We start from the raw sequence: 27,738 nt of genomic DNA, 5'->3' as shown, positions 1-27,738 counted from the left end.
ATCAGCATCCCCTGCTGGCGTTACTCGATTATCTCTGCTGGCTCCTCCCTTCCCTGCCTCAGCCTGCTCTGATAAACACCTGCCCAAAAGCCTTAAATGGCTTCCCAGTGCATCAGGTTCAAGTCCAAATTCCTTACCAGGCAGGCCAGAGCCTTTACCTTATTCATCTCCTGCCGCCCCTTTTCTTCACTTTGGACCATACCCTGTTCCTCATATGGACTGCAGGCTTTCCTTCCTGGACCTTCATGTCAGCTGTTCCCAGCTCCAGGTTAACTCTCACTTATGCATCAGGTCTGACTTGGACATCAATCACTCCCTCCAGGAAGCCCTCTAGGATACACAGTACTGAATTAGGTGCCCCTGCTATGTGCTCCCATAGCACTCATACTGTATCTAGCCTGGCCACACCACAGTGGGATAGCCTGTTTGCTGACCCTGAGCCCCCCCCAGACCGCATGCCTTGAGAGCAAGAAGTGTGTGTGTTGTGCATCAAGGGAAGCCTCAGGACACAACGCAGTGCATGGCACAGTAGGCACCCTAACATCTGCATGCTGGAGGAACGTTTCCAACACACCCGGCCCCAAATCATCAAAGAATGTATCTGAGGCTTTCAATGTTCCCTGGGCCAGAATGATGGTTATCTGCAAACTTGGTTAAAAGGGTTTCACAAAAGCCTAAACGAACAAAACTGTTTAAAAAAGCCTACCAGATGGCTCGGTATAGCCACAGGCATACACGAAACAAAATGAAAGAACAAAACACACAAAGGACCCAGGTGGAGGCTTAGCCACTAGCAGATGACAGAGTAGAAACTCGAGGGCACCTTTTCAAAGGAGAAGACACAAGCGCCAGCTCTAGGAAATGGGGGATGGAGAAGGGCGAGGGCAGGGAGGGCAGGGGGTGAGCCAGGCACGGAGGCAAGGAGCTGAACGCCTTAACTTTCAAACAGGCCTTGCAATAACTTCCCAGCACATCTGCATTGACAAAAGGGTTTTATCTTTTGTTTCGAGTGGGGAGCATTACAGAAAGAGGGCACAATTCTTCATCTGCCTAAATTTCATTGGATATCAAAATATTTTCATTTTATTTCTGCATCATAAATCTGTAATTTTAACAACTTTGATCATTAACTGCTATAGTAATACAAAAAATGGAGATAAAGACGTTCATGTTCGTTTTCATAAAGTGCAGATTTAATCTTCAATTGTTTGCCTTAGTAAACATCATCTCATTCCAGATCCTCCCTGCCCCCACCCAAGGAGGGCGGGGAAAAGGCTATTTTTTATTTTTACTTAACAAATGTCTAACACAAAGAATAAATGAAAGATCTAATAAAGACAAGATTTTTTTGCAACTGTTTTTCTGGGTAAGATTTCTAAGGACAACAGTAGTGAGTGTAAAATAATTTTTCATAATTAATATGAATACATATAATAACAAATACATAATTTAGACCTCTATGCTTATTTTGCAACTTTTAGGCCTCCAATTATGAAAAAGATACATAAGCTGAACAAGAATACTTTCCAGTGTGGCCAAATTACTTTCACTGAAGTATGAAGACACTCTCCGGTCTTAGCCTTTGTAATTATGTAAAGTTGCTATTTTCTTCATACCGACATTTATATCCAAAATGGGCTTATTTTTGCTCTATCATATAAGGACTGGCATCTTTTTCAAAAGAATATTGCTGGCAACAGGGTTAATTAAAGAGTACTAATGGCTTAAGTTTGCCAAGTGCTTACTTCTGTGACAATATAAATATGGATTATTAAAGTTGTCTACTCAAGTATAAAATCTATGCAAAATCCTCATAATATAGGCAAAAATGTTTAAAGGCCAAGAAAAAGAATTCTTTTCTTTTACAAGAAAGTGCAACTGCAGGATCTTTTTTGAATGATCTTCTGGACAGTTCTGCAGAAAACTTAGTAGTTTGGCTCAGAAAGTAGAGTTCCTCATGAGGAATAAAAGTTCTTCCTAGAAGAATACAAAGCAAAATTTCAGGCAGCTTTCTGAAAGTAAGCCATTCGTTTGTGGCTACGCAATGGGACAAGTGGAACTGATAATAATGAAGGCTTTCGGGTTTGCTGTGATTTGCACTAAAACTTGGCAGAGCTTTTTTTCTCTTACGCCGGGACACCACGTCGTTGCTCACGTCATAGGTGGTAGTTACAGCACTTGGTCTGACCCTGACCGCAGGCATGAATCTGACCAGGAGGACATCGGAAATGTTTTCATACGTGTTTTAGGGCTTTTTCAGGTCAAATCTCAACACTTTCACATAAATCATTAAAAATAGAACATTTTCTGTGCTATTTTCAGTATTTTACACAGTGGATAACCATGGTGAGAGAACTTTCTATCATTCATCAGGGATATGCTGTCACACAGTCAGATTTTCAGCATTTGCTCAGCTGCTGCTAGATGGTAAAGGAAGTTTTCTGTTGCTGGTGGAAATCGTCTTTGCTTTAGTGCCTCAAAATTGAGAACTAGCTTTTCTCCATCACCAGAAACTTCTGAAAATGGTTCCAGGTGGGTGAAGATTTCTCTAGTTTTTAGAGAAATATCCTTTAATGGAACAAGAAAATATGCCATAAGTTAGCATCAAAAAATACGAATTTTTGCTGCATTTGGAGAGATTCTTCCTATTTTTTAAGTTTATCAAATTATTTATGCATTACAAAAAATGAAACTTAAAACAGAAAAACCAACACCATGTTTTTGCCATTTTAGCCATTTTTAAGTGACAACAAGTACATTCAGTGTTTTATGACTACTACCCATTTCCAGAACTTTTTCATCATCCCAAACTGAAATCTTGTACCCATTAAACAATAACTCCCCATCCCTGTCTCCAATGCCTGGTAACCACCATTCTACCTTTTGCTTCTGTGAATTTGCCTGGTTCTGGGTACCTCATATAAGTGAAATCACACAACATTTGTCCTTTTGTGTCTGGCTTATTTCACTTAGCATAATGTTTTCAAGGTTAATACATGTCGTAGCACATGTTAGAACTTCATTGCCTTTTAAGGCTCAATGATATTCCACCATACGCATGTACCACGTTTTGTTTATCCATTCATCCACTGATGGACATTTGGGTTATTTTTACCTTTTGGCTATTATTTATAGAGCTGCTGTGAACCTGAGTGCACAATTACTTACCTGTGTCTGCTTTCAATTCTTTCTGAAATATACCCAGTAGAATTGCTGGGTCTATGGTATTCCTATGTTGAATTTTTAAGGAACCTTGGTATTGTTTTTAGAACAAATCTCCCCACCCCCCAAAATCCTCTTCTACCTGGAATAAGTAACCCAGCACCTGCCACATGGGCTGTATTCCTCTTTCCCGACAGTCCTTTGCATGGCTGATGACTCACGAGAGCTCACATTAAAGTCATGTCTTTTTCTTGGTTTGCTGACATCATTAATTCAAATATTTTCAAACCCATACAATATAATATGCCAGGCAATTTCATCATACATTATACTGAGTCACCTGCGTATCACTTGTAGTCCACGAAAAACGCAGTAACACAAAACTCATATTTACACAGTTAACCAACGTTGTAAAGAGCCAGCATTTTTACTTGAGCGTTGATGGAGGGATGGGTGGGCAGTGATGATCCACACGGTAGGAAAGGAAGAGTCTCAGCTCTCAGGACAAGCCCCCCCCACTCTTCCTGGCCTGAGCCAATGGGCCACCAGCGCTGAACAGAAAGCACGGTGCTGCTGGGGGGTTCCTGTCACACCTGTGGCTCCTCTCAACCTTTAGCTCACGTGTCACCTCCTCGGAGAGCTGTCTAATCTCTTCTCTAGTATTCTTCACCTTGACCCTTTGTTTCTATCACAGCATTCATTTCTCATGGCTCACAATGATCTGGCATTTACTTTTTTTTAAGTTTATTTATGTATTTTGAGAGAGAGAGAGAGAGACAGAGAGACAGAGAGAGCGAGCATGATCTGGGGAGGGGCAGAGAGAAGAGAGAGAATCCCAAGCAGGCTCTGTGCCACCAGCACAGAGTCCGACATGGGGCTTGAACTCACAAACACGAGACCATGACCTGAACTGAAATCAAGAGTCAGACATTTAACCAACCGAGCCACCCAGGTGCCCTTACATTATTTCCTATTCATCTACTCCAATAAATACAACCCTACTGCCCCATGCCTGACATATAGTCAGTGCTCAATAAATATTTTCTGGATAAATGAATGAATAAATGGAAAAAAGAACCGGGTCCAGCCAGATGAGTAGGGCCTGCCTATCAGAGCCCCCCCACCCCCACCCCTGATGAGGTGGCACAGGTACAGACAGTGGGAGACAATCCTTCCAGGCCTCTGGCCCCCACGGGATGACACAAGGGTCTAGATGAGCCAGGGCCCGGAGGCCAGGATGGAAGTGTATCCCGGGAGAAGAGTAAGGAGCTGGGAACAGGCGCAATGCAAACCGGCAGCAGACAGGAAAGGAGCTGGCAGGCTGCGGTGCACAGGAGGGCCTGTCATCACCACAGGGACAGGCTTGAATAAACTCTCCAGCCATCCCGATCCAGAAAGGGGAGAGGGGAGGATCCACATGGAAGCTCTGGCCAGCTTGACAGGGAGACCCCACAGCGGGGCTAGCCCTGCAGGGTGTGAGCCCAGAGTCTGCTACCTTTGGCAGGGATCTGACTACATGCTTGCTTACTGCTGTTCTGGACACAGTACATCGAAGCTAGACTGAGTCGCTCTCTCTAGTCCTCAGCAGCAACTATCTCTTGAAAGTTGTCCCTCCGTGAAAATTCTGCTGGAGCACAGAATGCGTTCGCTCAGGAAAGCATTCCAGACCAGCTGGAGGTCACACCTGTCACCAGCCCCCTGCATGTATCTGTCCCCAGAGCCTGATAACTATTTGGCTATGGTGGGCCTCCGCCCGCTCCTCTAACCAGGGCCACCCTGCAGACCCTCGTGCCAGCATCTGCCTACGGCTTCTCACGGCTCCCCGCACCCCAGGCAGCTCTGCCACACGCTGCCCGGCACCACCACTACACAACTCTCAGTAAGGCAGGGGACTGAGGAGTTACCTGTATGACTTGGCCGTCTGACTTCTCCGGATCTTCTGCCGATTGAACAATCAGCTGACCAATTTCTTTGTGCAGTTTGCCCATTGTCATGGCCTCTGGTGAGATCAAGCAGAAGTTATGTAGATAGTTAGAAGTTTACATAATAAAAACCAGGCCGCCTATTTGAAAATGTAAACCATCATACGGAGGAAATTTTCAAAACAACCAACAACCGCCCACATTTCCATCTTCATCCTGAACGCAAATATGATATCACTCCAAGGGACGTGCCAGGAGGCATGGCATAATCACGATTTATACTTCGTTCAAAATAAAAACACGCCAATACCAGGTTTCTCCTTCACACCTACCTGATGAGAAATTTTGTTTTTCTTCCTAGACAAGACCTAATGAAAACTACTGACTACAAGTAAGTTGTGATTTTAAGCCAAGAGCCTGACCTCCCTACGCAGGTCTTTACGGTTAAGAATTCAAGTGTAACTCGGGGGCCTGGGTGGCTCAGTTGGTTAAAAGTCCCACTTCGGCTCAGGTCATGATCTCACATTCGTGAGTTCGAGCCCCGCGTCGGGCTCTGTGCTGACCGCTCAGAACCTAGAGCCTGTTTCGGATTCTGTGTCTCCCTCTCTCTCTGCCCCTTCCCCACTCATGCTCTGTCTCTCTCTCTCAAAAAGAAATAAACATTTAAAAAAAAAACTCAAGTGGAACCTTCTGGTGGGGATCCTATAGCAGCAGAGCATCCTATCAGTTCTGCAGAAGCCAGCTGAACATTCCAGTGTGTGAAGACCCTCAGAATGTGCAAAGGAAACAACCTAAGTCACACGATTTACACACTGCTCCTTTTCTGCAGCAAAAAGATGAACAGAAATTTCTGTTTGTCCCTCCAAGGGACAAACTCCATTTGAATGGTGTTGATTTGAGATGAGCTCATCTTATATACTCGGAGCAACAGAAGGCGACAGGAGATGGCCACCCTTTCTGGTCCTAATGCTCCAGCAATATAAGTGGCCCTGGCCACAGCTAGTATCCTATCACTCTGGCTTTACAAAGGGCAATACTCACCTCCATTCCCTTTTGCTTACTGACACATCGTTCAAAAAGATTTTCCATACAGGATTCATGTTCAGTCCTTGTGCAATAATAAATTTCTACGCCCTTTTTCATTCTCTGTCCTTTAAGAGGTGGAGCCTACTTCCTCTCTCTTACGTGGGGACTGGACTTAATGGCTTCCTTCTAACAAATAGAATATGGAAGAATTGGCATATGACTTCTGAGACTAGGTCATAAAAGGCACTGTGGTCTTTCTGTCTCTTGGATCACTCACTCTTGGGGAAGCCAGCTGTCATGTCATGAGAATACTCAAGCTGCCCTACAGAGAGGCCAGGTGGTGAGGCCTCCTGCTAAAAGTTAGCTTAGAAGCTGAGACTTTGGATGCCTGAAGCCTTGGGAATATCTTTGTTTTTTAATGTTTATTTATTTTTGAGAGAAAGACAGAGCATGAGCAGGAGAGGGGCGGAGAAAGAGAGGAAGATACAGAATCCGAAGCAGGCTCCAGGCTCTGAACTGTTAGCACAGAGCCCAACATGAGGCTCGAACCTACGAACCATGAGATTATCACCTGAGCCGAAATCAGACCCTTAACCAACTGAGCCTCCCAGGTGCCCCTGCCTTGGCAGTATCTTGATCATGAGAGACCCTGAGTCGGAACCTCTCAGCTAAGTCAGTCCTAAAACTGTGAGATAATAAATATTTGCTGTTTTAATTTTTTTTTTTTTAAGGTTTATTTATTTTTGAGACAGAGAGAGACAGAGCATGAACAGGGGAGGGGCAGAGAGAGAGGGAGACACAGAATCCGAAACAGACTCCAGGCTCTGAGCTGTCAGCACAGAGCCCAACGCGGGGCTCGAACTCACAGACTGTGAGATCATGACCTGAGCCGAAGTCGGACGATTAACCGACCGAGCCACCCAGGTGCCCCAATATTTGCTGTTTTAAACTACTAGGTTTAAAAGTGATTTGTTATGCAGCAATAGGTAACTCATACAGCTTGTTTAAACAGAAAAGTTGAGAAACGAGATAGAGACACTATCCTATTGGGGCACCTGGGTGGCTCAGTCGGTTGTGTCCACTCTTGATCTCAGTTCAGGTCATATCTCAAAGGTTCAGATGACGGAGCCCCACGTCCGGCTCTGTGCTGACTGCACGGAGACTGCTTGGGATTCTTTCTCCCTCTCTCTGCTGCTCCCCCACTCACGCTTACTTTCTCATAGTAAATAAATAAACATTACAAAAAAAAGATACTATCTTATTAACATATACTGTACGGCATAAGCACCCAGAATGTACTACTAACATGGCTGGGCCTGTAAGAATAAATGCTATGTTCCAGACACAGAAAATCTCTCCAGTTTCAGCACAGCGGGCAAAGCAGGCCCTTGAATACCAGTTTTAGAGCATCAGCCTAAAGATACAACTGCTTCAGGGGCGCCTGGGTGGCTAAGTCAGTTGAGCGTCCGACTTCAGCTCAGCTCATCATCTCACGACTCATGAGTTCAAGCCCCGCGTCAGGTTCTGTGCTGACAGCTCGGAGCCTGGAGCCTGCTTCATACTCTGGGTCTCCCTCTCTCTCTCTCTCTCTCTCTCTCTCTGCCCTCTCCTGCTCATGCTGTCTCTCAAAAATAAAAAAAAAAAATAAATAAACATTAAAAAAAAATACAACTGCTTCAGGTGGGCGGGAGGATGGGTGAAACCGATCGAGGAGATTATGCGCACACTTATCTTCATGAGCCCTGAGTAGCATGTGGAAGTGTTGAATCACTGTACTGAACCCCTGAAACATAACCCTGTATGTTAGCTACACTGGAATTAAAATTTTAAGAAATTAATTTTAAAAGGTATAACTGCTTGGCTTACATTTCGTATCAACGACGCAAGAGAGAACTAACCTTTCGCAAGTGGGGCAATGGTAATCTCACGATCTGCCAGATTCACAAACACGTCATAGAGGTCTGACCTGTTGCTCACCTCCAAGTCCACAAACCCAGCGATGTAACCTGCATGACAAAGATGACCCACATTACCGGAATGGGAACAAATCCTGTTGTGAACGGGTCAAAAGAGAATGGACTCTAAACGTTCACCAGCTGCTTTTCTTCACTGCTTTATTCAGGGGACATCAGCTGTACCCTCTGGCATTTCTTCAGACTACATTATTGACAGTTGCCTGAAGAAACCCTTCCAACTCAAAACGTCCCCAAAACTACATTGTGGTGTCAAAGAAGAAGGCATTTACTTTTCAGTTACTGCTATTCAGGTCAAGAATGACAGCCGAGGGGGCGCCTGGGTGGCGCAGTCGGTTAAGCGTCCGACTTCAGCCAGGTCACGATCTCGCGGTCTGTGAGTTCGAGCCCCGCGTGGGGCTCTGGGCTGATGGCTCAGAGCCTGGAGCCTGTTTCCGATTCTGTGTCTCCCTCTCTCTCTGCCCCTCCCCCGTTCATGCTCTGTCTCTCTCTGTCCCAAAAATAAATAAACGTTGAAAAAAAAAAATTTAAAAAAAAAAAAAATAAAAAAAAAAAAAAAAGAATGACAGCCGAGGTAGAGGTAGCAAGGATTCTCTTGACCAATGCTCCCCCTGTAGGTCTGTCTCTAAGCAACCACAGCCACACGCCCGGCTTTCTCAGGGACAGCGTGCTGGGGACGGCATCATCTTTCACCAGTTTCAGATCTGATACAAATAAATGCTAAAGGAATCAGGACAACTCAAGAATTAACAGAAGTTTGGAACTGATGTTAAGAAAATAGCTACCAGACTTTTCACATTTCACAGAGCAATACAACGAAAAACAAAAAAAATTGAGGACCAATTCACTACTGGGACCTCATCGAAATAAAAAGCTTCTGCACAGCGAAGGAAACAATCGGCAAAACTAAAAGGCAACCGACAGAACGGGAGAAGATATTTCAAAAGACATATCAGATAAAGGGTTAGTATCCATAATCTATAAAGAACTTACCGAACTCAGGGCACCTCAGGGGCTCAGTCAGTTAAGCATCAGGCTCAGATCATGATCTCATGGTTTGTGAGTTCAAGCCCTGTGTCGGGCTCTGTGCTGACAGCTCAGAGCCTGGAGCCTGCTTCGGGTTCTGTGTTTCCCTCTCTCTCTGCCCCTCCCCCGCTCGCACTCTGTCTCTCTCTCACTCTCTCTCTCAAAAATAAACATTGAAGAACTTATCAAACTCAACACCCAAAAAAACAAATAATCCAGTGAAGAATTGGGCAAAAGACATGAAAAGACACTTCTCTAAAAGAAGACATCCAGATTGCCAACTGACACATGAAAAAATGTTCACCGTTACTCATCATCAGGGAAAAACAAATCAAAACCACAATGAGATACCACCTTACACCTGTCAGAATGGCTAACATTAACAACTCAGGCAACAACAGATGTTGGCGAGGATGCGGAGAAAGAGGATCTCTTTTGCACTGCTGGTGGGAACGCAAACTGGTGCAGTCACTCTGGAAAACAGTATGGAGGTTCCTCAAAAAATTAAAAATAAAACTACCTTATGACTCAGCAACAGCATTACTAGGTATTTATCTAAGGGATACAGGTGTGCTGTTTCGAAGAGACACATGCACCCCCATGTTTATAGCAGCGCTATCGACAATAGCCAAAGTATGGAAAGAGCCCAAATGTCCATCGATGGATGAATGGATAAAGAAGTGGTATATATATACACAATGGAGTATTACTTGGCAATCAAAAAGAATGAAACCTTGCCATTTGCAGCTACATGGATGGAACTAGAGGGTATTATGCTAAGCAAAATTAGTCAGAGAAAGACAAATGTCATATGACTTCACTCCTATGAGGACTTTAAGAGACAAAACAGATGAACATAAGGGAAGGCAAGCAAAAATAACATAAAAACAGGGAGGAGGACAAAACAGAAGAGACTCTTAAATATGGAGAACAGAGGGTTACTGGAGGGGTTGTGGGAGGGGGGATGGGCTAAATGGGGAAGGGGCATTAAGGAGTCTACTCCTGAAATCATTGTTGCACTCTATGCTAACTAAATCGGATGTAAATTTTAAAAAATAAAAATAAAAAATAAAATAAAATGTGAAAAAAAATAAAATTTTTAAGGAAAAAAAATTGGTCGCATTTACCAAAGAAATAATGCATCATCAGTAGTCCCTTTGGGAAGGCCAGAAAAAAGTCCTCCCCCAAACCAGGTGAACGCCAAGCCTCTCCTCCTGCGAGACCCCCACTGTCTACCTGGGCACATCCGCAGGGCTTCCAGCTCCTCGGCACTGAGGTGCACATAGGAATGAAGTATGGTCCAGTCCTGTCGATGCCACACCAGGGCAGGCAGAGTCCTGGGGAATGAAGACAAGAACTCAAATGGTTGCTGGCCCGCACCCGCACCCTCCTCCCTCTTCCTCCCGAGGACAGAGCTGGCTGTCAGAAGCAGAGGGGAGAATGAAGACTACACGTGCCCCGACCTCCAGGCTTCAAATTAAAGTAATGCAATGTCTTCAACTCTGCCTTTTTGGGTCAGATTAGCTACAAAAAGCTCAAGGTGAAGTTTCAAAACATCTCCGTGGTGGCAAGGAGTAACACTTCTGAAGTTTTCCTCCAAAAGCCTCACTCCGCAAACCGCCACGGAGGGAGTCTGAGGGTAAAATCCAGAGCGGGGCCCTGCAAGCAACATTTTTTTTTTGAAGTCTCTCATTTCTACGTTTAAAGTTCCAATCGAACTTGCAAACCACTTTGTGTTTGTTTTTATACAAAGTAAGTTTCCTTGAAAAAACCAGTGAAACAGCTGCCGCAGAGAGAGGTGACGAATTGAACTGAGGTATGGTGACTCCGCTGTTGCCCTGCTATGTTTCCCAAGCTGTGGACATCCCCGTTCCAGAAGCATAGATGTAGAGGGAAAGGGTGACTGGGTGGCAATCGCAATGACAGCAGTCCTCACTTCCAGAGCGCACACGATGAGCAAGGCACACGCCAAGTACTTCACACACGGCATCTCCAGTCCTGACAACAGGCTTACGAAGTGGGCATTGTTATCTTCATTTTACAGATACAGAGACGGAGGCTTAGAAAGTTTAAGTATCCTGGATGCGGTCACAGAGCGAGTAAAGCGCCCTCCAGGATTTTAACCCAAGTTCTTCTGACTACCAAACCTTCTTTTTCCTGTTTTCTAACCAGTCAGCCTCCTGGAGCCTCAATTTTCTCATCCGTAAAAGAAGGCAAAGTTCCTTGCAAAGTTCGTGTCACGAGTAAATTTAACAATTGAGGTGATTTATACAACAGCTGGCATACAGTAAGCACAAAAGCTAGGTCCTCTTGTTTTTAAAAAAAGAATCTATGAACAAGTTAGATTTGGTAAAGAAAAAACTTTCAAAACATCTTTATTATAAAAATAAGAGAGGGGCACCTGGGTGGCTCAGTCCGTTAAGCATCAGACTCCGGCTCCGGTCATGATCTCGTGGTCTGTGTGTTCAAGCCCCATGTCGGGTTCCGCGCTGACAGCCCGGAGCCTGCTTCAGATTCTGTATCTCCCTCTCTCTCTGCCCCTCCCCTACTTGTGTTCTGTCTCTCAAAAATAAATAAATGTTTTTTTTTTTTAAAAAAGAGAAAATCTGTGGTAAAAGTGAAAAAAGAAAAAAGAAATAACTTACTTAAAACAGGGGTCAGGAAACTATGGCCATGGATCAGCTGTCTGTCTTTGCACATAAAGTTTTACTGGAACACAGCCATGCTCATTCATTTACATATGCACGACTGGCAGTTGGGTGGTTGGGACAGAGAACTTATGGCCTCCAAGCCTAAAAAAATTTATGGTCTGGCAAGGAAAAGTTCAAACTCCCTGCTCTAAAATATTCTTATTTCTAAATTTAAAGAAGAATCTGCCCAAATTCGGTGACCTTGAACTACTAAAGCTCACCTGAAACATTAGACCAAGATAGCATTTCACCCACAGCCTACCACATTCTATTTATACCAAATGTGTAACAGAACAGAGCACACAGGAACACAGACTGCCCCAAATCAGCTGCCAACAAAGCCTCTACTTTTTAATGACCAGAGACATACCTGGTGAACTCCTGGACAGCTTCTATTTTGGGGTGATAGACGACAATTCTTTTCTTTAGCATCAGTGCTGTGTGTAAGATAACGGTTTCCATTCCAAACTGAGATACAATGTCTTAAAACACAAGAAATTATAATATTACTGCATTAAATAATATGTAAGAAAATAACATTTTTATTGGAAGGAATTCTTTCCAATAAATGCAGAGTTTATTTTCTGTATACAGAATTATTTTCAATACAGAGAATAAAAAAGCACCTTATGCACTGGATGAGCATATAAATCCAGACATCTGCTCCCTAGGATGGGTGCTATGACAGCCTAAACCTGACCCTCCTCCAAGGGACTCTGCACTGGATGCACAGATGAAGCCAGAGCCCAAAGAAAGTGGAATAAATGATATGAAGGGAACCAGTATCTTTCTGTGTCATGAAACACCCTTAGGTTTAAAAAAAAAAAAAAAAAAGTTTACTCTGGAGCACCTGGGTGGCTCAGTGGCTTAAGCAACTGACTCTTGATTTCGGCTCAGTTCATGATCTCACAGTTTGTGGGTTTGAACCCCACATAGGGCTCTACACTGACAGTACAGAGTCTGCTTGGGATTCTCTCTATCTGCCCCAACCCCACTGGCTCTCTCTCTCTCTCAAATAAATAAACATTCAAAAATAATAATAGATAAATAAAAGTTCATGGACACCACCCTTCCACCAATACAGACGTCATTATGTAAGTCCTTTTGAGACAGCTGAACAAACCTGTCAACAAGGATGCTTAGAAACCATATAGAACAGCAGGTTCAAGAGCTAAGACAGGTGCTGTAGGAGGACAAGAGTGAAGGCCAGCATTTCCCCTTTCCTCCCTTTTAAGGGCCCTGAAATCTGTGGCTTAGCCCTGCACTGCTGTTTTGGATTTTCCAGTTGGGAGAGGAAGGCGGAGAGTTAGAAGAGGAACTCTGGGTCAGGGGCCTGAGCTCTCCACAAGGAGGAAGTAACTGCTAAAATGTAAGGAAAGAAAAACTATGGAAGTCGGCAGACACTCAAGCTGTGAAATTCAGCTTACCCACAAAAGAACATTTCTGTATTATTAACAGTCAGAATCGTGTGGAAAGGGCCACCACAAAAATCTGCTTTCCTACAACAGAATTCTAATCAAATAAGGCAATGTAGAAGTTGAACTACCCTCCTGTATAGCAAATAAATATTACATAGATGAAAATATACAGAAAGATGGAATATTAGAGTACAATGAGGATTGCCCTTGGCTTGGCTTGGGGATCTTGTTGTTGGGATGGAACCATCCGGGACGGGTTTTTGTTTTGTGGGGCGTGTGTGCGTGTGTGTGTGTTTACCTTTGATGGAGCCTGCAAGATAAGCCTTTCGGGCGTCAAAATCCTTGCTAAGGAAAGAGCCATTTTCTTCACTCTGGCATATCCCCTTTGTGAGTACTGCAATATAACTCTCCATCATTTTAACTGGGCTCCCATGTTTCAGGTACATTCTGTAAGAAAAGACAAAAAACAACCATGCTTTTCTATGGCATGAACCACACAGAGCAATGCGCCCAAGGCTGGGCATGGGTACTTCCTAAAAAATCTAAGTCAACCTGCTGATAACGCTTCTGCACGCCTGAAACTTTTTATGACATGACTACTTCTATAATTTAATTCGATAATGTACTGAAAAAACAACCATTCAAGAGACCTCCAACAACTCCCTCAAGCTGGCTTTCTCCTTCCATCTCTATAGCCCACTGGAGCAGGAGAGTAAGCTAAGGACTTTCTAAGGACTCATTTCTCTTTTCTTCTTTTCCCTAAGTTTTATTTTTTAAGTTTATTTATTTTGAGAGAGAGAGAGAGAGAGCATGTGCACACCCGCACAAGTCAGAGAGGGGCAGAAAGAAGGAGAGACAGAATCCCAAGCAGGCTCCACACCATCAGCACACAGCCTGATGTGGGGCTTGAACTCACGAACCCATGAGATCATGACCTGAGCTGAGATGCTTAACCAACTGCACCACCCAGGCGCCCCTGAGGGCCCACTATTCTTAAAAAAAATATTGCATTTTTATCTGTCTTATATTCACAAATGGTGCTTCTAGCCATAAGGACTCTATCATTGCTGGGATTTCCTTTGACAAGAAAGGAGTTTTACACATTGTTCACAGAGAAAACAGTAATTATAGAACCTATATTTATTATCAGAGTTCCCAGAGGTAACTATATTTAGATAATTAAGAAATCAAACTCCTTTAAGTTTCTGGTGGTAAGTATACACTAGATATATTCATCATCAAGTTCTAGAAAACGCTGACAGGAAACTGCCTACATTTATAGCTCACATGTGAAATCAGTCTCTTCCCCTGAAATCTCTTCCTGTGAGTAACTAAATCTAAATTTTGCATGAGAAGCAGGACTGGGCCTACTTGAGCCTTTTAGTAGCTAAATGGATTAAAAAACTGGAAAGAAAATAAAATTATTGTTTAAAACAGATCATTTGAGGGATACCTGGGTAGCTCAGTCAGTTAAGCGTCTGACTCTCAGTTTCGGTTCAGATCATGATCTCACGGTTCGTGAGTCTGAGCCCCTCGTTGGGCTCTGTGCTGACAGTGTGGAGCCTGCTTGGGATTCTCTCTCTCCATCTCTCTCTCTTCCCCTAACCCACACATGCTCTATCTCTCTCTCAAAAATAAACATTTAAAAAAAAAAAAAAAGATTTAAAAAAATTTTTAAAAATAAAATAGATCACTTGAAACTGTATTTATTGTGGGTTAAGTGAAAAAAGCAAGTGTTGTAACTACTAGCCAGTCAGTGTTTTTAAATTACTTCAATGCACAATTGAGGGAAAGAGGTAGAGAACAATGAATATGGTAAGCTATCCTACATGTAAAATAGTCAAACCCATGAACTCATACACATGCTTCTATATGGAGAAAATATCTCCGGTATGATATAAAGAAAACAGCCCCAGGAGTGCCCCGGGGTGGGGGTCGGGAGGCAGATTTGAAGGCTAGGAATAGGGAGAGGAAGGGACCTAGTTTTCACTGTATACCCTTCTGTATTGTCTGTATTTTTTTCCTGTGTGCTTACGTTACCACCACCAAACAAACAAACAATATACCATTAAAACTGTAAAATAGATGGGCACCTGAGTGGCTCAGTCAGTTAAGTGTCCAACTCTTGATTTCTGCCTAAGTCATGATCTCACTGTTTGTGAATTGGAGGCCTGCATCAGGCCACATTGTCAGTGTGGAGCCTGCTTGGGATTCCCTCTCTCCCTCTCTCTGCCCCTCCCTTGCTCACGTGTGTATGCGTGCACACACACACACTCAGTCTCTCTCTTTCTCAAAATAAATAAACTTAAAAAAAAAAAAACAAAAAAACCTGTGAAATAGAAACAATATACAGTAATGGAAAAGAGAAACACAGGAAGGGTAGTAGGATAAGATCACTTTTTCCATAACAACCCTGGGCCATGAACTACTGACAGAAGGAAGGGTCCCCCCAAATCATTCCATAGGAAAACCACAAAGTGCAACCCAGGGGACCTTACTCAGATGGGACAGCCGGAGGCTGTCACACCTGGCCCGGACAACTGGTTCCAAGTGAAACCCTGGTTCTCTACCACAGCCACTAGCTGGAGGCTCCAGAAGATGAAGGGGGTCGTAGCAAATGACCTGGATCCCACACAGGGAACGAACCCCCTCGTGTGGGCTTCTGCTGCCACTGTGAGCAGCGTGCTATGGAAGGCACGCCTGCCTGTCCCCTCCCCAGAAACAGAAGGGAGCACCTCCATGGTAAGCAGCAGCATCGAAAAGTGTTGGTCTATGTACTTGTGCACACAGACATGTGTTAGTGGGGAGAGGGAGTGTGTGCGTGTGCAAGAGCATATGGGTATGTACACATGCAAGGGTAAGTGCAGTAAGGTGCAGGGGGCAGAAGAGATGGCTGCCAATAGCTCTCAGTCCTCATTTCTCCTAAACTGTGACAGGAGAAGAGTCCAGAACCCAACAATGCCATGGCACTACAGAAGCTGAGGAACCTTCCAGCTTCCTCCCGGGCAGGAAGTGGAATCTAAAGCAATCTTAAATTTTGAGCCCAAGAATATTTCCCAGTGAATTCACTGGGAAACCTAACCCTGACTCAGTCAAATGAAATGGGAGTCCAACGTTTGTTCAAAAGCAGCTTTACAGTGTTTTTAGCTCATGGCTTCTAGATAGCGTCTCTTCTCACAACAATAATCTCCCTTTGTGTCAGTGCCATGGTAGCAGACAACTGTTTATATTCCACAATGAACCATATACCTGGGACTTATCTTAAGAGAGCAAAAAGGTTTTCTTATCATAGCTGGCTGCAAAACAGTAAAACTTCATTCTGTCAAAATACAATCTACCTGAAACCCTTAAGTAATTAGAAAGTAGTCTTCTGCTACGTGGAGATAGATATATATAGATAGATAGATAGATAGATAGATATAGATATAGTTATGGATATAGACATATACATATAGATAGCCAGAGATAGACAGCATGTGTGTGTACACATAAAAATGGCAAAAAGGCAACCATTCATCAGGCTTATAGCGAGGAACACAAAACAACTCCCCTTGCCCCCCACCCCATCTAAAACAACTTACTGAGCATAAGCCTGAGGGCTGATGTTGTAATACATAACCTCTAGAATTACAATTCTATCTAGTAACAACAATATTAAAAAAAAAAAAAAAATCTAAAACCCTGTCAAAGCCCTGATTGAGGAAAAAACTAATTTCCCCAACATACAAGAAAGGTTTGATTAACTCCACTATATACGCTCACCAAGGCAAGAAAGCAAACTGGTATATTTTACATAAAATTTTTCAACAGCTGGGATGAAACTAAAGAAGTTTACCTGAATCACTATTAACCAATTAATCAGATTCTCAGCTTCCCAGCATTCCAGCTAAGAAGTATTTTCCTGAGTTTTTGCATAATTCAAAATGCTCGTTAACTTTCCCCAAAATGACTCCCCCACACAGACCTTGACACGTATAAACTAGCTTACCACTTCGCCAGCACTTAATTTATCCGTCCTGCTAAGGAAAGTTCTAGATTGGAAGTGAGCAGAAGCTGTCAGGCCAAAAGTAGCAAGTGACTCAAATACCCAAGAACTACAATGGTTGTGTAAATTGCTTTTCCTCCTCCCTTCTACCATTTTCCCAAATAAGAGCAGTGTCATAAAAGCAGAAGAGAAAGTTCCTCTTACAGAAGTTTCCAGAGGGCCAGTAAAGATTAAGTTGGGGAAGCAGAGGGCTGAAATTTGCTTCCTCCGTGTAGAAATCTGCTATGTAACTACCGAGCAAGATCTTCATTTTTGTAGGATAGCATTTAATACAGTTTTCATACAGACCTACACAATATCCTAGTGAAGGCGGCATATTTCTCTGGATTAAAATCTTTGGCGGTCAGAACAATAGAAAAATGAGTCACCTGTCCAAAAGAAACAAAAAGTATACTTTTTAAAGACACTTTCACAGATTTAAATTTTATTACCACATTCTAGCAAACCTCTTGTACAAGACATAACAGCATTAAAAAGAAAAGATCAAAACGTAACCAAGTTCTCACTTCCTTGTTTATACTTTTATGTTTATATACACACATATAAAAGATACGTACTTATATATACCTATATATTTCATTTCTTAGATAAGAATGTAGTACTTTTAGAGTTAACATCTTTTCAAAAACACAAATATATTTCAAATATCAAAAATGTGAGTTTTCATTTAAAGTACTCTAACCTCATCAAAGCAGAATTAGAAATGTCATATCAGATCTACCAATTTATCAACTCTTAATTAATGAAAGAGGATACAAAACAACAAAAATACACACAGTAAGATCACACAGTTCCTGAAATAGTCAATGCTCTACAGAATGCCATATAATCTCTGTAGAAAGCACACTGTAACAATAAGCTTCATTTGTCTATACTCCTCTATTATTATAAATATAAATTTCTCCTAATCATATACCTATTATTCCCATTAATGAGATAAAATTCAGGACTTTATAAAAGGCAAAGCATTTAAGAAATACATTTTTAGAAATCATATTCTTAAGTATAAGAACCACCTCTAAATCTTGTCATTTTTCAAATCTGAAAAGCAGATTTGAAATCGATGTTGCTGCTATTGGCATTCTATGGAACAAAACACAGATAAACCTATTCAACACATCAAGACTTTTCAGCAAGAACTTAATGAACATAAACCAAAGATTTTATAACACATTGAAAACTATCTTTTTGCAAATTTACATTTTCTAATTATGAATCTGTTTTGTTTTAAACCTCTAACAGTTTTAAACTGTTGCCTTCTTGTTATTTTAAAAGTAACTCCTTAAATTTAAATTGATATCTTGGACATGTTTCATGATTATTGGCTATAAAAGTAGCCCTAGATGGTAAAAGAAGTCCCCACACAGGCACACACCAGGAGCTTCGTCACTTTCCAATATTTCTTTATTTGAAAAAAAAACAAAAAACAAAAAACAAACCCTGCTGGTTACTTGGAATTAGAAAAGCCCACAGTGACCACATACTGGTTTTCAACATGTCACATTGATACTGTTCATATCAAATGACACACACACAAAAGCCTACTTAATACATGTTTCCTTAACTCTCCTTTCTATTCCTAACATATCCTTACCATCCATAAACAAATGAAAAAAAGTTTTCTTAATTATATCAAGGATAATTTTATCTTTAAAAAAAATTTTTTGGGGTAAGGGGCATTAAGGAATCTATTCCTGAAATCATTGCTTCACTATATGCTAACTAATTTGGATGCAAATTTAAGAAAATAAAAAAATAGGAGCGCCTGGGTGGCTCAGTCGGTTAAGCGTCCGACTTCAGCTCAGGTCACGATCTCACGGTCCGTGAGTTCGAGCCCCGCGTCAGGCTCTGGGCTGATGGCTCAGAGCCTGGAGCGTGCTTCCGATTCTGTGTCTCCCTCTCTCTCTGCCCCTCCCCCGTTCATGCTCTGTCTCTCTCTGTCTGAAAAATGAATAAAACGTTAAAAAAAAATTTTTTTTTAATATTTATTTATTTTTGAGCGGGGAGGGGAGGGAGACACAGAAGGAGAGACGGAGACACAGAATCTGAAGCCAGCTCCAGGCTCTGGGCTGTCAGCACAGAGCCCGACACAAGACCTGAAGCCACTGAGGTGTGAGATCATGACCTGAGCCAAAGTCGGACACTCAACCAACTGAGCCACCCAGGCATCCCAAGGATAATTTTATCTTTTAAAATGGTTTTGGGGGTGCCTGGGTGGCTCAGTCAGTTGAGCTTCTGGCTCTTGACTTCGGATCAGATCATGATCTTGTGGTCTGTGGGTTCCATCCCCATGTCAGGCTCTGCACTAACAGTGCAGAGCCTGCTTGGGATTCTCTCTCTCTCCTTCTCTCTACCCCTCCTATGCTCTGTCTCTCTCTCTCAAAACAAATAAACTTAAAACAAACAAACAAACAAACAAACTTAGGGGCACCTGGGTGGCTCAGTTGGTTAAGTGTCCAACTCTTGATCTTGGCTCAGGTCATGATCTCATGGTTTGAGTTTGAGCCCTGCACTGGGCTCAGCACTGACAGTGTGGAGCCTGCGTGAGGTTCTCTCTCTGCCCGTCCCCTGCTCAATCTCTCTCAAAATAAATAAACTTAAGAAAAAAAAAAAACTTAAAATGGTTTTTAATTATGGACAAATGCTTCTTTCCACTTTTAATTGGTCACGACTTTGCACGTCTACATTTCTACTCCATCAGAGTATAACCCAGAAAGGACTTCACTACACCAGCCATAGGGTCAGTCAATAGAATGTACACCAACCAATATTCATAGAATGAATAAGAATGAAATTTGAAAGGGGACATTCCCAGTGAAAAGCATATCTGGTATTTTTCAAAAGCGTATTGTGAGCAATAATGTCTAAAGCTAAGAGTCACTGGAATAATGTTACGTCACTTTAAATATTTTTGGTTGTTAGACCTTCATGCAGTCATACCTTTATCAAAACTGAAGAATCTGGAACTTCAACTGTTGTGATATAAAACCATGTTCTTCTGTACTGACCAAAGACGAAGGGATGGAGAAGTTTGTTTTCATCTGTAAGGCAGCATTTTCTCAGCAGTAAATTCCTTAAAGTAGCTGTCGTGGAGGGATAACACCACACCCACAGAACTTCTCCATTTGTGTCCTTTTCTACGGTGGAAAGATGGTCACTGTGAGAATGTCAAACAGCAGCAAGGAAGTGAATTGATTGGTTACTCAGAAGCACTTAGTGGAATCAGTTTTCACATCCCATTTTACAAAGCATCCCGGAGCATGTGTGACCCCAAATTCCCATCCACCTCTGCTGGTCCAATTATGCAGCTCTCCTGATCTTGAGTTTTAGGCCACCTGAGTAAAAACCTTTTACAACAAATCATGAATGAAAACTTAAGGGGCACCTGGGTGGCTCAGTCAGTTAAGCATCCGACATTGGCTCAGGTCGTGGTCTCACGGTTCGTGAGTTCGAGCCCTGCATCGGGCTCTGTGCTGACAGCTCAGAGCCTGGAGCCTGCTTCAGATTCTGTGTCTCCCTCTCTCTCTGCCCCTCCCCTGCTCATGCTCTGTCTCTCTCCCTCTCTCAAAAATAAATAAACATTAAAAAAATTTAAGGAAAAGAAAATCTGAGCCTTAAATTTGGCAGAGTTCTTTCCTATCTCCTCTCACACAAATTCATAAACTCAGCGTTACGTTTTGTTTTAATTTTAATTAAAATTAAATTTTAATTTTTAAATTTTTTTTAAGTTTATTTATTTTGAGAGAGCAAAGAGAAGACAGAGTGAGAGCAGGGGAGGGGCAGAGAGAGAAGGAGAGAGAGGGTCTCAAGCAGGCTCCACGTTGTCAGTGGAGAGCCCAATGTGGGGCTCAATCTCACGAACCTTGAGATTATGACCTGAGTTGGTCACTTAACCAACTGAGCCCCCCAGGTGCCCCCTCAGCATTACATTTTTATCAGTTAGAAGGATCTTTAATAAATACACAGGAAGTGTTTGTCAAAAACAAAACTGGAGATGATGAAAATGGTGAAATTTCTTTTAAATCATGTTATATACTGATTGTATAAATTCTACATTTAACATTGTAATAGTAATAATAATAATGTAATAACAATAGTAATAATAATAATGGTTATCCTGTCACATAATGTAGTTTCCTCATCACAGTAAACACCTCAATAACCTAGCCTAAGCTTTGGAAAAAGAGTTACTGTGCATATAGCAGTATGGATGCAGATTTTTGTTATGGAAAATATCAAGCTCATAAAAAAATGAATTCCCGTCTCCATCATTCAGCTCCAGCAATTATCAACACCTGGTCCCTCCTTGTTTCTAATGGTCCCCCTCCCGCATTATTTTGAAGCAAATTCCTTTTAAATCCGTTTCCATACGAAAAATAAAAATCTGAATTGAAAATATGATTGTAAGTCATCTTCGTCTTTGCCGTTACCAGATAAAGTCAGAATTTAACCTAACCTTATTCACAAGTACCCTCAAGCAGGACTAAGATGCTTGAAGTACTTAGGTTTTGTTTTGAAGCAGTTCTAAAACCACATTAAAAATAAATACAGGGGAAATAAAAAAAGAAACACAGGAAGCCATTCCCAGATAAATGCACTCCTTTGAGACACTGAGAAATAATCAGCACAGTTAGCCAGTTTTGCTAAACGCAAGCAACCGTTCTTCCACACTAGAGGAATAGAATGTTATCTCAATGGAGTATTACTTCAAAGGTCAACGGCACGCAGGGAACCGACAGACGTTCATTCAAGCAACCCGCGGCCGCCAATGGGATGAATGGTTCCTTGAAACACCCAACCCTAAGACACTGCACACGGCTCAGGCACACCCAAAGATCCCAACGTACTTCCTCAACCACCAATTCCTCAAATCTAACCGGGATCCCGCCATACATGATTGTGTAGACACGCCGGCTACGTGCGTGAGCTCTATCACATGATACAGGATTCCTCCACTGGTGTGAGTTGGGGCTCTGCGGCTAGACCGCAAGGGTCCCAACCCTGGCTCCGCCGCTTCCTAGCACACGTCCGTGCGCAAAGCACACCCTGGGCCTCCATCTGCTTCTCCGAAATGTGGTCACCAAACATTACCCACACCCCCTGGAGCCGTGGTAGAAGTTTAACGGGAGATAATCCATGCATAATGCTCAGCACTCGGGGCTGGCACAGTTGGTCACGGTGACTCGAACTGCTCAATCACATAATCGGGGCCAGCCGGCGCCGGGCAGGCAGTCACGCGTGCCTCCCGCACGCTCCGAGGTCTCCCCGCCGCCTCCCCCCACCCCGCACCGCCCACTACGCGCTCTCGGCCCAGCCCCTGCCCCGCCTGCGCAGCGGCCCCTCGCAGCCGCCGGAGCTCCGTCACCCTCGACGTCCGGGCTTCTGTGCATCATGGGGCGTCCGGCAGGAGGCCCGGGGTCCCTCCGCCCTGCTGCCCCGCCCGGACGGGTCCCACGCGAGGCTACAGGCGGACCCGCCCAGGGCGGCTGGCCGGGTCCCCCGCGCCCCGCAGCCCCCCGCCCCGGCCCAACAGAGAAGGGGCCGCGACCTCCTCACCGCAGGCGGCGCCGGGGACCGCGGGAGCAGAGGCCACCCCGGGCCCAGGCGGAGGCCGAACTGGGGCGCGGGACTGCGGGGCAGGGCGCCTTCGTCCTCACCGATCAGCCCGACTCCGAGCATCAGCTGAGTGTCCGCCGCCTCCGCAGCAGCCATTTTCCGCCGCCGCCGCAGCGCGCCGCTCCCAACAATCCGCTCGCAGGCCCCGCCCCTCCTCCAGGACACGCCCACCATCCGGCCCCACCCTCAATCAAGGCCCCGCCTCTCCCTCTGGCCCCGCTTGGGTCCCATTCTCCCTGACTTCCTGCCCCCCCCACCACCACCTTCAGCCCTCACATCTTTTTTTTTTTTAATTTTTTTTTGTTGTTGTTATTTATTTTTGAGAGAGAGAGAGAGAGAGAGACAGAGCACAGGCAGGGGAGGGGCAGGGAGAGAGGGAGACACAGAATCCGAAGCAGGCTCCAGGCTCTGAGCTGTCAGTGCAGAGCCCAACGCGGGGCTTGAACTCACAAACCATGAGACCACGACTTGAACCCAAGTCAGACACTCAACCGCCTGAGCCACCCAGGAGCCCCAGCCCTCAGCTCTTCAAGCTCGGAAAACTCAGCCTGGGCATTTTTCCTCAATTCCTCTAATCCAATCTTCATAAGCCCTCTCTTCAACCCACTCCAATCTTCCCTCCCCTCCTCAGTCTTTTCTCATTCTACCTCTGCCCTCCAGGCCGGCTAAAAAGAGGAGTCATGAGTAATGGAGGAACGGTCTCCATCCATCCACCCACCCACCCATCCATCCATCCATCCATCCACTCATTCATCCATCCATCCATCTATTCATCTATCCATCCCAAAAACAAAAACAAACAAAACCAAAACGAAACAAAACAAAAAACCCGGAAGATTTGAAAAAGCTTTGGGAATATAGTGTTGAACAAGATAGAGCATTCTAGTGGAGGGAGACAGACAATTGCTGAGTAAAATAATACAAAACAGCCTAGAGTGATAAGCCCGTTGCAATAACATAGTGGAGTGTGTTAGAAAGTGGAGGGGATGTACTGCTTTAAAATAGGTGTCAAGGAAGGCTTCTCAAGGAAGAGATATTTAGACAGAGATAGGCATGTTGAGAAGGAGCCAGGCAGTTTGTGTAGCTCCAGGATCCCTCCTCATGGATCTTCTGTGCCTCCAACCCCAAACCTCACAAAACTAATTAGGGAGGGTCTTTGGTATCTACAGGAATATCATACCATCTCCATCTCACTTGATGTACATTTTAAACTATTTAATATAAAATATTATATATATATATACACCAGTTGTTACATATATACGTAAATGCTAATTTAAGGAAAAGAGGTGGTTATCCCCCAGTTTAAGAAATAAAGCATTACATGGGGTGCCTGGGTAGCTCAGTCAGTTAAGCCTCTGACTCCTGATTTTGGCTCAGGTCATGATCCTGTTGCATCCACACGACTCCTGAAACAGAATGCTACGGGCACCAGTGACCGATTGGGACCAACACTCTTGATAAGAGCATGGCCCCGAACAGCCGGGGTACAGAGTTTTTAAAGCCGATCACATCGTTTTATCATTATCTGGGAACAGAACAAAGAAACAGTTCCCAGATGAGTTAGAAACAGTTGCCAGATGAGTCTGAAACAGTTATTGAATGAGGTGATTATTTTAGACTTTCTGCTGCTAAGTTGCAACCAGTGGATCTCCTTGACCTTGTCTCTGATGCTCTTTTTTTGAGCTTTTGTTTCCTTCGTTGGTAAAGCCTGATTCACAAGAGTATGAAGTATGATTTACAAGAGTAAAAGCAAGGCTGTTATCTTTTGATCTTTAGTGTCAGAACAAAGTTGTTATCTTTCAAGCTAAGCGTTAGCCCTACACTACAATTTAACCCTTACACTCCTAGTATTGTGGGATTGAACCCCACATGGGACTTCTTGCTGAGTGTGGAGCCTGCTTGAGATTCCCTCCCCAACTTAAATACTCTTTCTCTTAAAAAAAAAAAAAAAAAAAAAAAGCATTACAAATATAGTTGAAGCACTTCCCTTCTCTTCTCCAACCTCCTTCCCCTCCCTGTCCCACAGGGGTGACCACTGCTCTAAGTTTGGTCATTGTCATTTTCCCATTATGTTATTAAGTTTTGGTTTATTTGTATGTTTCACTCAACAAAATATTGTACTCTTTCTTTTAAAACTTTACACCAGTGCAACAATAGCTAACATTTACTGAATAGCAGACATTGTTCTAAGTATTTTACTTGGTTTTTTTTTTCCTTAAATCCTCAGAATATCCTTTTGTATAAGTCCTATTATGATCCCCAATTTATAGGTGAGAAAACTGAAAAGTGGCACAATTTGCCTAGGATCACATACATGATTGCAAGTGGTGGTGCCAGGCCACAGACCCAAGCAATGAGACTCCAGCCACACAAGAAATCACTGTGCTACAAAGCCCTTCCATTCTGTTGCATACTATTTGTATTCACTTGTAAGTTGCTTTTTTTGCTCAACTTTGTTTTTTTTAAAGATTTATCCAAGTTAATACTTATAATTCTGGTTCAGTAATTTTAACTGAGTGATACTTTTGAGTATGAAAATATGATTAGTTCCACCAGCTATTAATGACAATAAATTTGTTTCCTGCTGTTTACTCTGTAATCACAGTGCTGCTATATTTTCAACAAGTTTCCCTGTTCTACTTTCTCCTTACCGTGGGAAATTCTACATCTTCAAGGTTCAAATACCATTTCTGCCCTCAACCCAGGCAAAACTGAGTTCTCCCTCTTCTAAGGTCTAATAGCATTTGGCCATAGAACTAGAATTGGGAATATATGTGGCTCTTCTTTAAATTTTTAAAAAATGTTTATTTTTGAAGGAGAGACAGAGCATGAGCAGGGGAGGGGCAGAGAGGGAGACAGAGAATCTGTAGCAGGCTTCAGGCTCTGAGCTGTCAGCACAGAGCCCAACGCAGGTCTTGATCGAACTCATGAGCTGTGAGATCATGACCTGAGCCAAAGTTGGACACTTAATTGACTGAGCCACCCAGGCACCCCATATATGGCTCTTCTGTTTCTCTCATTAGACTGAACTTCCGGAGGGCAGCACCCTGAATTATGCCCCTTGGATTGATTCCCTATGCTTACTATTGTAGTAAATAGTTGCTAATGTTTCTAGATCTCACAGAAAATACAAAGGTGTTAGGGGCTGAGGAGTGGGATGCAGATTTGGAATCAGTTTGGAAGCCAAGTAGACACTTGCACTCATGTTTCATTGGCTTTTACAATCTCCTGCAAGGTTCTACAGATAAAGTGTTCACAAGGAAAATAGATCCTCTTGTAGATTCCCTTTAACGTGAACAATGCACCAATCTCCATCAATCTGCACCTTAAATACCTGCTTTTGGTGAAGGTCACTGTCATCCAATTAACTAGGATAATTAATTATATAAAATCCTAACATATTTCAGCTACTGTGATGGGCTGGAATAACTCCATAGTTATATGGTATAGGGCTAACCTCACCACCTCAGGCTGTGATTGTCTGTGCAGATAGGGCCTTTAAAGAGGTAATTTAATTAAAATAAGGTTGTAAGGGTGTGTCCTAATCCAATCTAACCTGTGTCCTTATAAGAGGAGGAAATCTGGACAAAACAAAGAGATATCAGAGATGTGGCTGCCCAGAGGAAAGGCATCTGCAAGCCAAGGAGAGAGGCCTTAGAAGAAATTAAACCTGCCAACACCTTGATCTTGGACTTTTTATGTCTTGAACTGTGGGAAAATGAATCTCTGCTGTTTAAGCCCCCTAGTCTGTGGTATTTTGTTGTGGCAGCCATAGGAAACGAATATAGCTACTCTTCAACCATGTGTGTTGAGTTTGAGAGAGAGAGTGAGAGAGAGCAAGAGAGCACACATGGGGGAGGAGCAGAGATGGAGAATCCCAAGCACCGGGAGTGTGGAGCCTGATGTGGGGCTCAGTGCGGGGCTCAAACCCACAAACCTTGAAATCATGACCTAAAAAAAAAAAAAAAAAAAAAAAAAAAAAAGGGGCGCCTGGGTGGCGCAGTCGGTTGGGCGTCCAACTTCAGCCAGGTCATGATCTCGCGGTCCGTGAGTTCGAGCCCCGCCGCGTCAGGCTCTGGGCTGATGGCTCGGAGCCTGGAGCCTGTTTCCGATTCTGTGTCTCCCTCTCTCTCTGCCCCTCCCCCGTTCACGCTCTGTCTCTCTCTGTCCCAAAAATAAATAAAAAAACGTTGAAAAAAAAAAAATCATGACCTAAGCTGAAGTTGGGATGCTTGACAGAGCCACCCAGGCACCCCACTCTTGGGCCATTTGTATTGGGTGTGTTTGAAGCACCCTACTGGAGATGATATTTCTGTGGGGTTTTTCCCCCTCTTCTCTGATAAAAGAGAAGCTTGGAAAGATTGCCTTTGAATCACTAAGGATAAACCCCTCTTCTCTCTGCAGTAAAGGTGTGGGCCCCTCAAGTTCACTGGCCATCTTCCTTGGGTGGGCAATTGCTCCTTTATCTGGGGTTAGGACATACTGTCACGTCCTTTTGTGGTTGAAGAGTTTCAGATGTGCCAGGCACCTGGGGAAATTCCCATAGCTTGGAGGAGAGAAAGCAACAAAGGATCTTCGTTCATGGAGTGATGGACCAGGGAAAAAGCCCTAACCTGCTGCTCCTGAGGGACTGGAGTCAGAGTTCATCAGTGAATCAGGGAGAGCATTCCTCCTCTCCCCAAAAGCAGCACTAGGATCTGTGCACTGAGGAACATCCCAGGTCCTGGATGGTAGCCAGATGCTGCAGGCTCAGTCTTCAAGAGCAATCTTTGAGGCCAGAAGAGCCACAGCCAGAAGCAGAGCGCCCAGAACTACCTCACAGTCTCCCTGGATTTGTTTGCTGGCCCAAGAGTAAGC

At 43.5% G+C, this 27,738-nt stretch overlaps 1 protein-coding gene across 8 annotated transcripts; it reads right to left on the bottom strand.

Annotated features, from left to right (window-relative positions):
* Window positions 1-1,171: 1,171 nt before the first annotated feature.
* Window positions 1,172-23,017, bottom strand: DENND10 (DENN domain containing 10). 8 transcript variants are annotated; one of them, XM_086680987.1, is made up of 10 exons: window positions 22,920-23,017; window positions 20,203-20,399; window positions 17,551-17,630; window positions 13,516-13,664; window positions 12,170-12,281; window positions 10,346-10,446; window positions 8,009-8,116; window positions 5,067-5,161; window positions 3,594-3,713; window positions 1,172-2,568 (listed from the first exon to the last, which is right to left on the bottom strand). In XM_086680987.1, the coding sequence occupies exons 1-10, from the start codon at window positions 22,972-22,974 to the stop codon at window positions 2,392-2,394; spliced, it is 1,194 nt and encodes a 397-aa protein (XP_086537113.1). In that variant the 5' UTR covers window positions 22,975-23,017; the 3' UTR covers window positions 1,172-2,391. The 8 variants fall into 8 exon arrangements, with proteins under 8 accessions (XP_086537113.1, XP_086537110.1, XP_086537115.1 ...); XM_086680984.1 differs by having other exon boundaries at window positions 20,203-20,419; window positions 22,811-22,996; XM_086680989.1 differs by lacking the exon at window positions 17,551-17,630 and having other exon boundaries at window positions 20,203-20,419.
* Between the last annotated feature and the right edge of the window lie 4,721 nt (window positions 23,018-27,738).

The sequence above is a fragment of the Puma concolor genome, chromosome D2 (genome assembly GCF_028749965.1).
Source record: "Puma concolor isolate L17-30 chromosome D2, mPumCon1.1.hap2, whole genome shotgun sequence".
Classification (NCBI taxonomy): Eukaryota; Metazoa; Chordata; class Mammalia; order Carnivora; family Felidae; genus Puma; species Puma concolor.
The sequence above is the reverse complement of the archived record's forward strand: the minus strand, read 5'-3'. Positions and strand labels throughout refer to the sequence as shown.

What these genes read in the sequence shown, in the direction of transcription:
- DENND10 (XM_086680984.1), bottom strand. Translation starts at nt 22,974, where the DNA reads ATGGCTGCTGCGGAGGCGGCGGACACTCAGCTGATGCTCGGAGTCGGG. An exon ending in GCTGTCCAGGAGTTCACCAG is followed by an intron (nt 10,447 to 12,169) that starts GTATGTCTCTGG and finishes TTCATTCCCCAG; the next exon opens with GACTCTGCCTGCCCTGGTGT. An exon ending in ATCCCTCCATCAACGCTCAA is followed by an intron (nt 2,569 to 3,593) that starts GTAAAAATGCTG and finishes GTTCCATTAAAG; the next exon opens with GATATTTCTCTAAAAACTAG.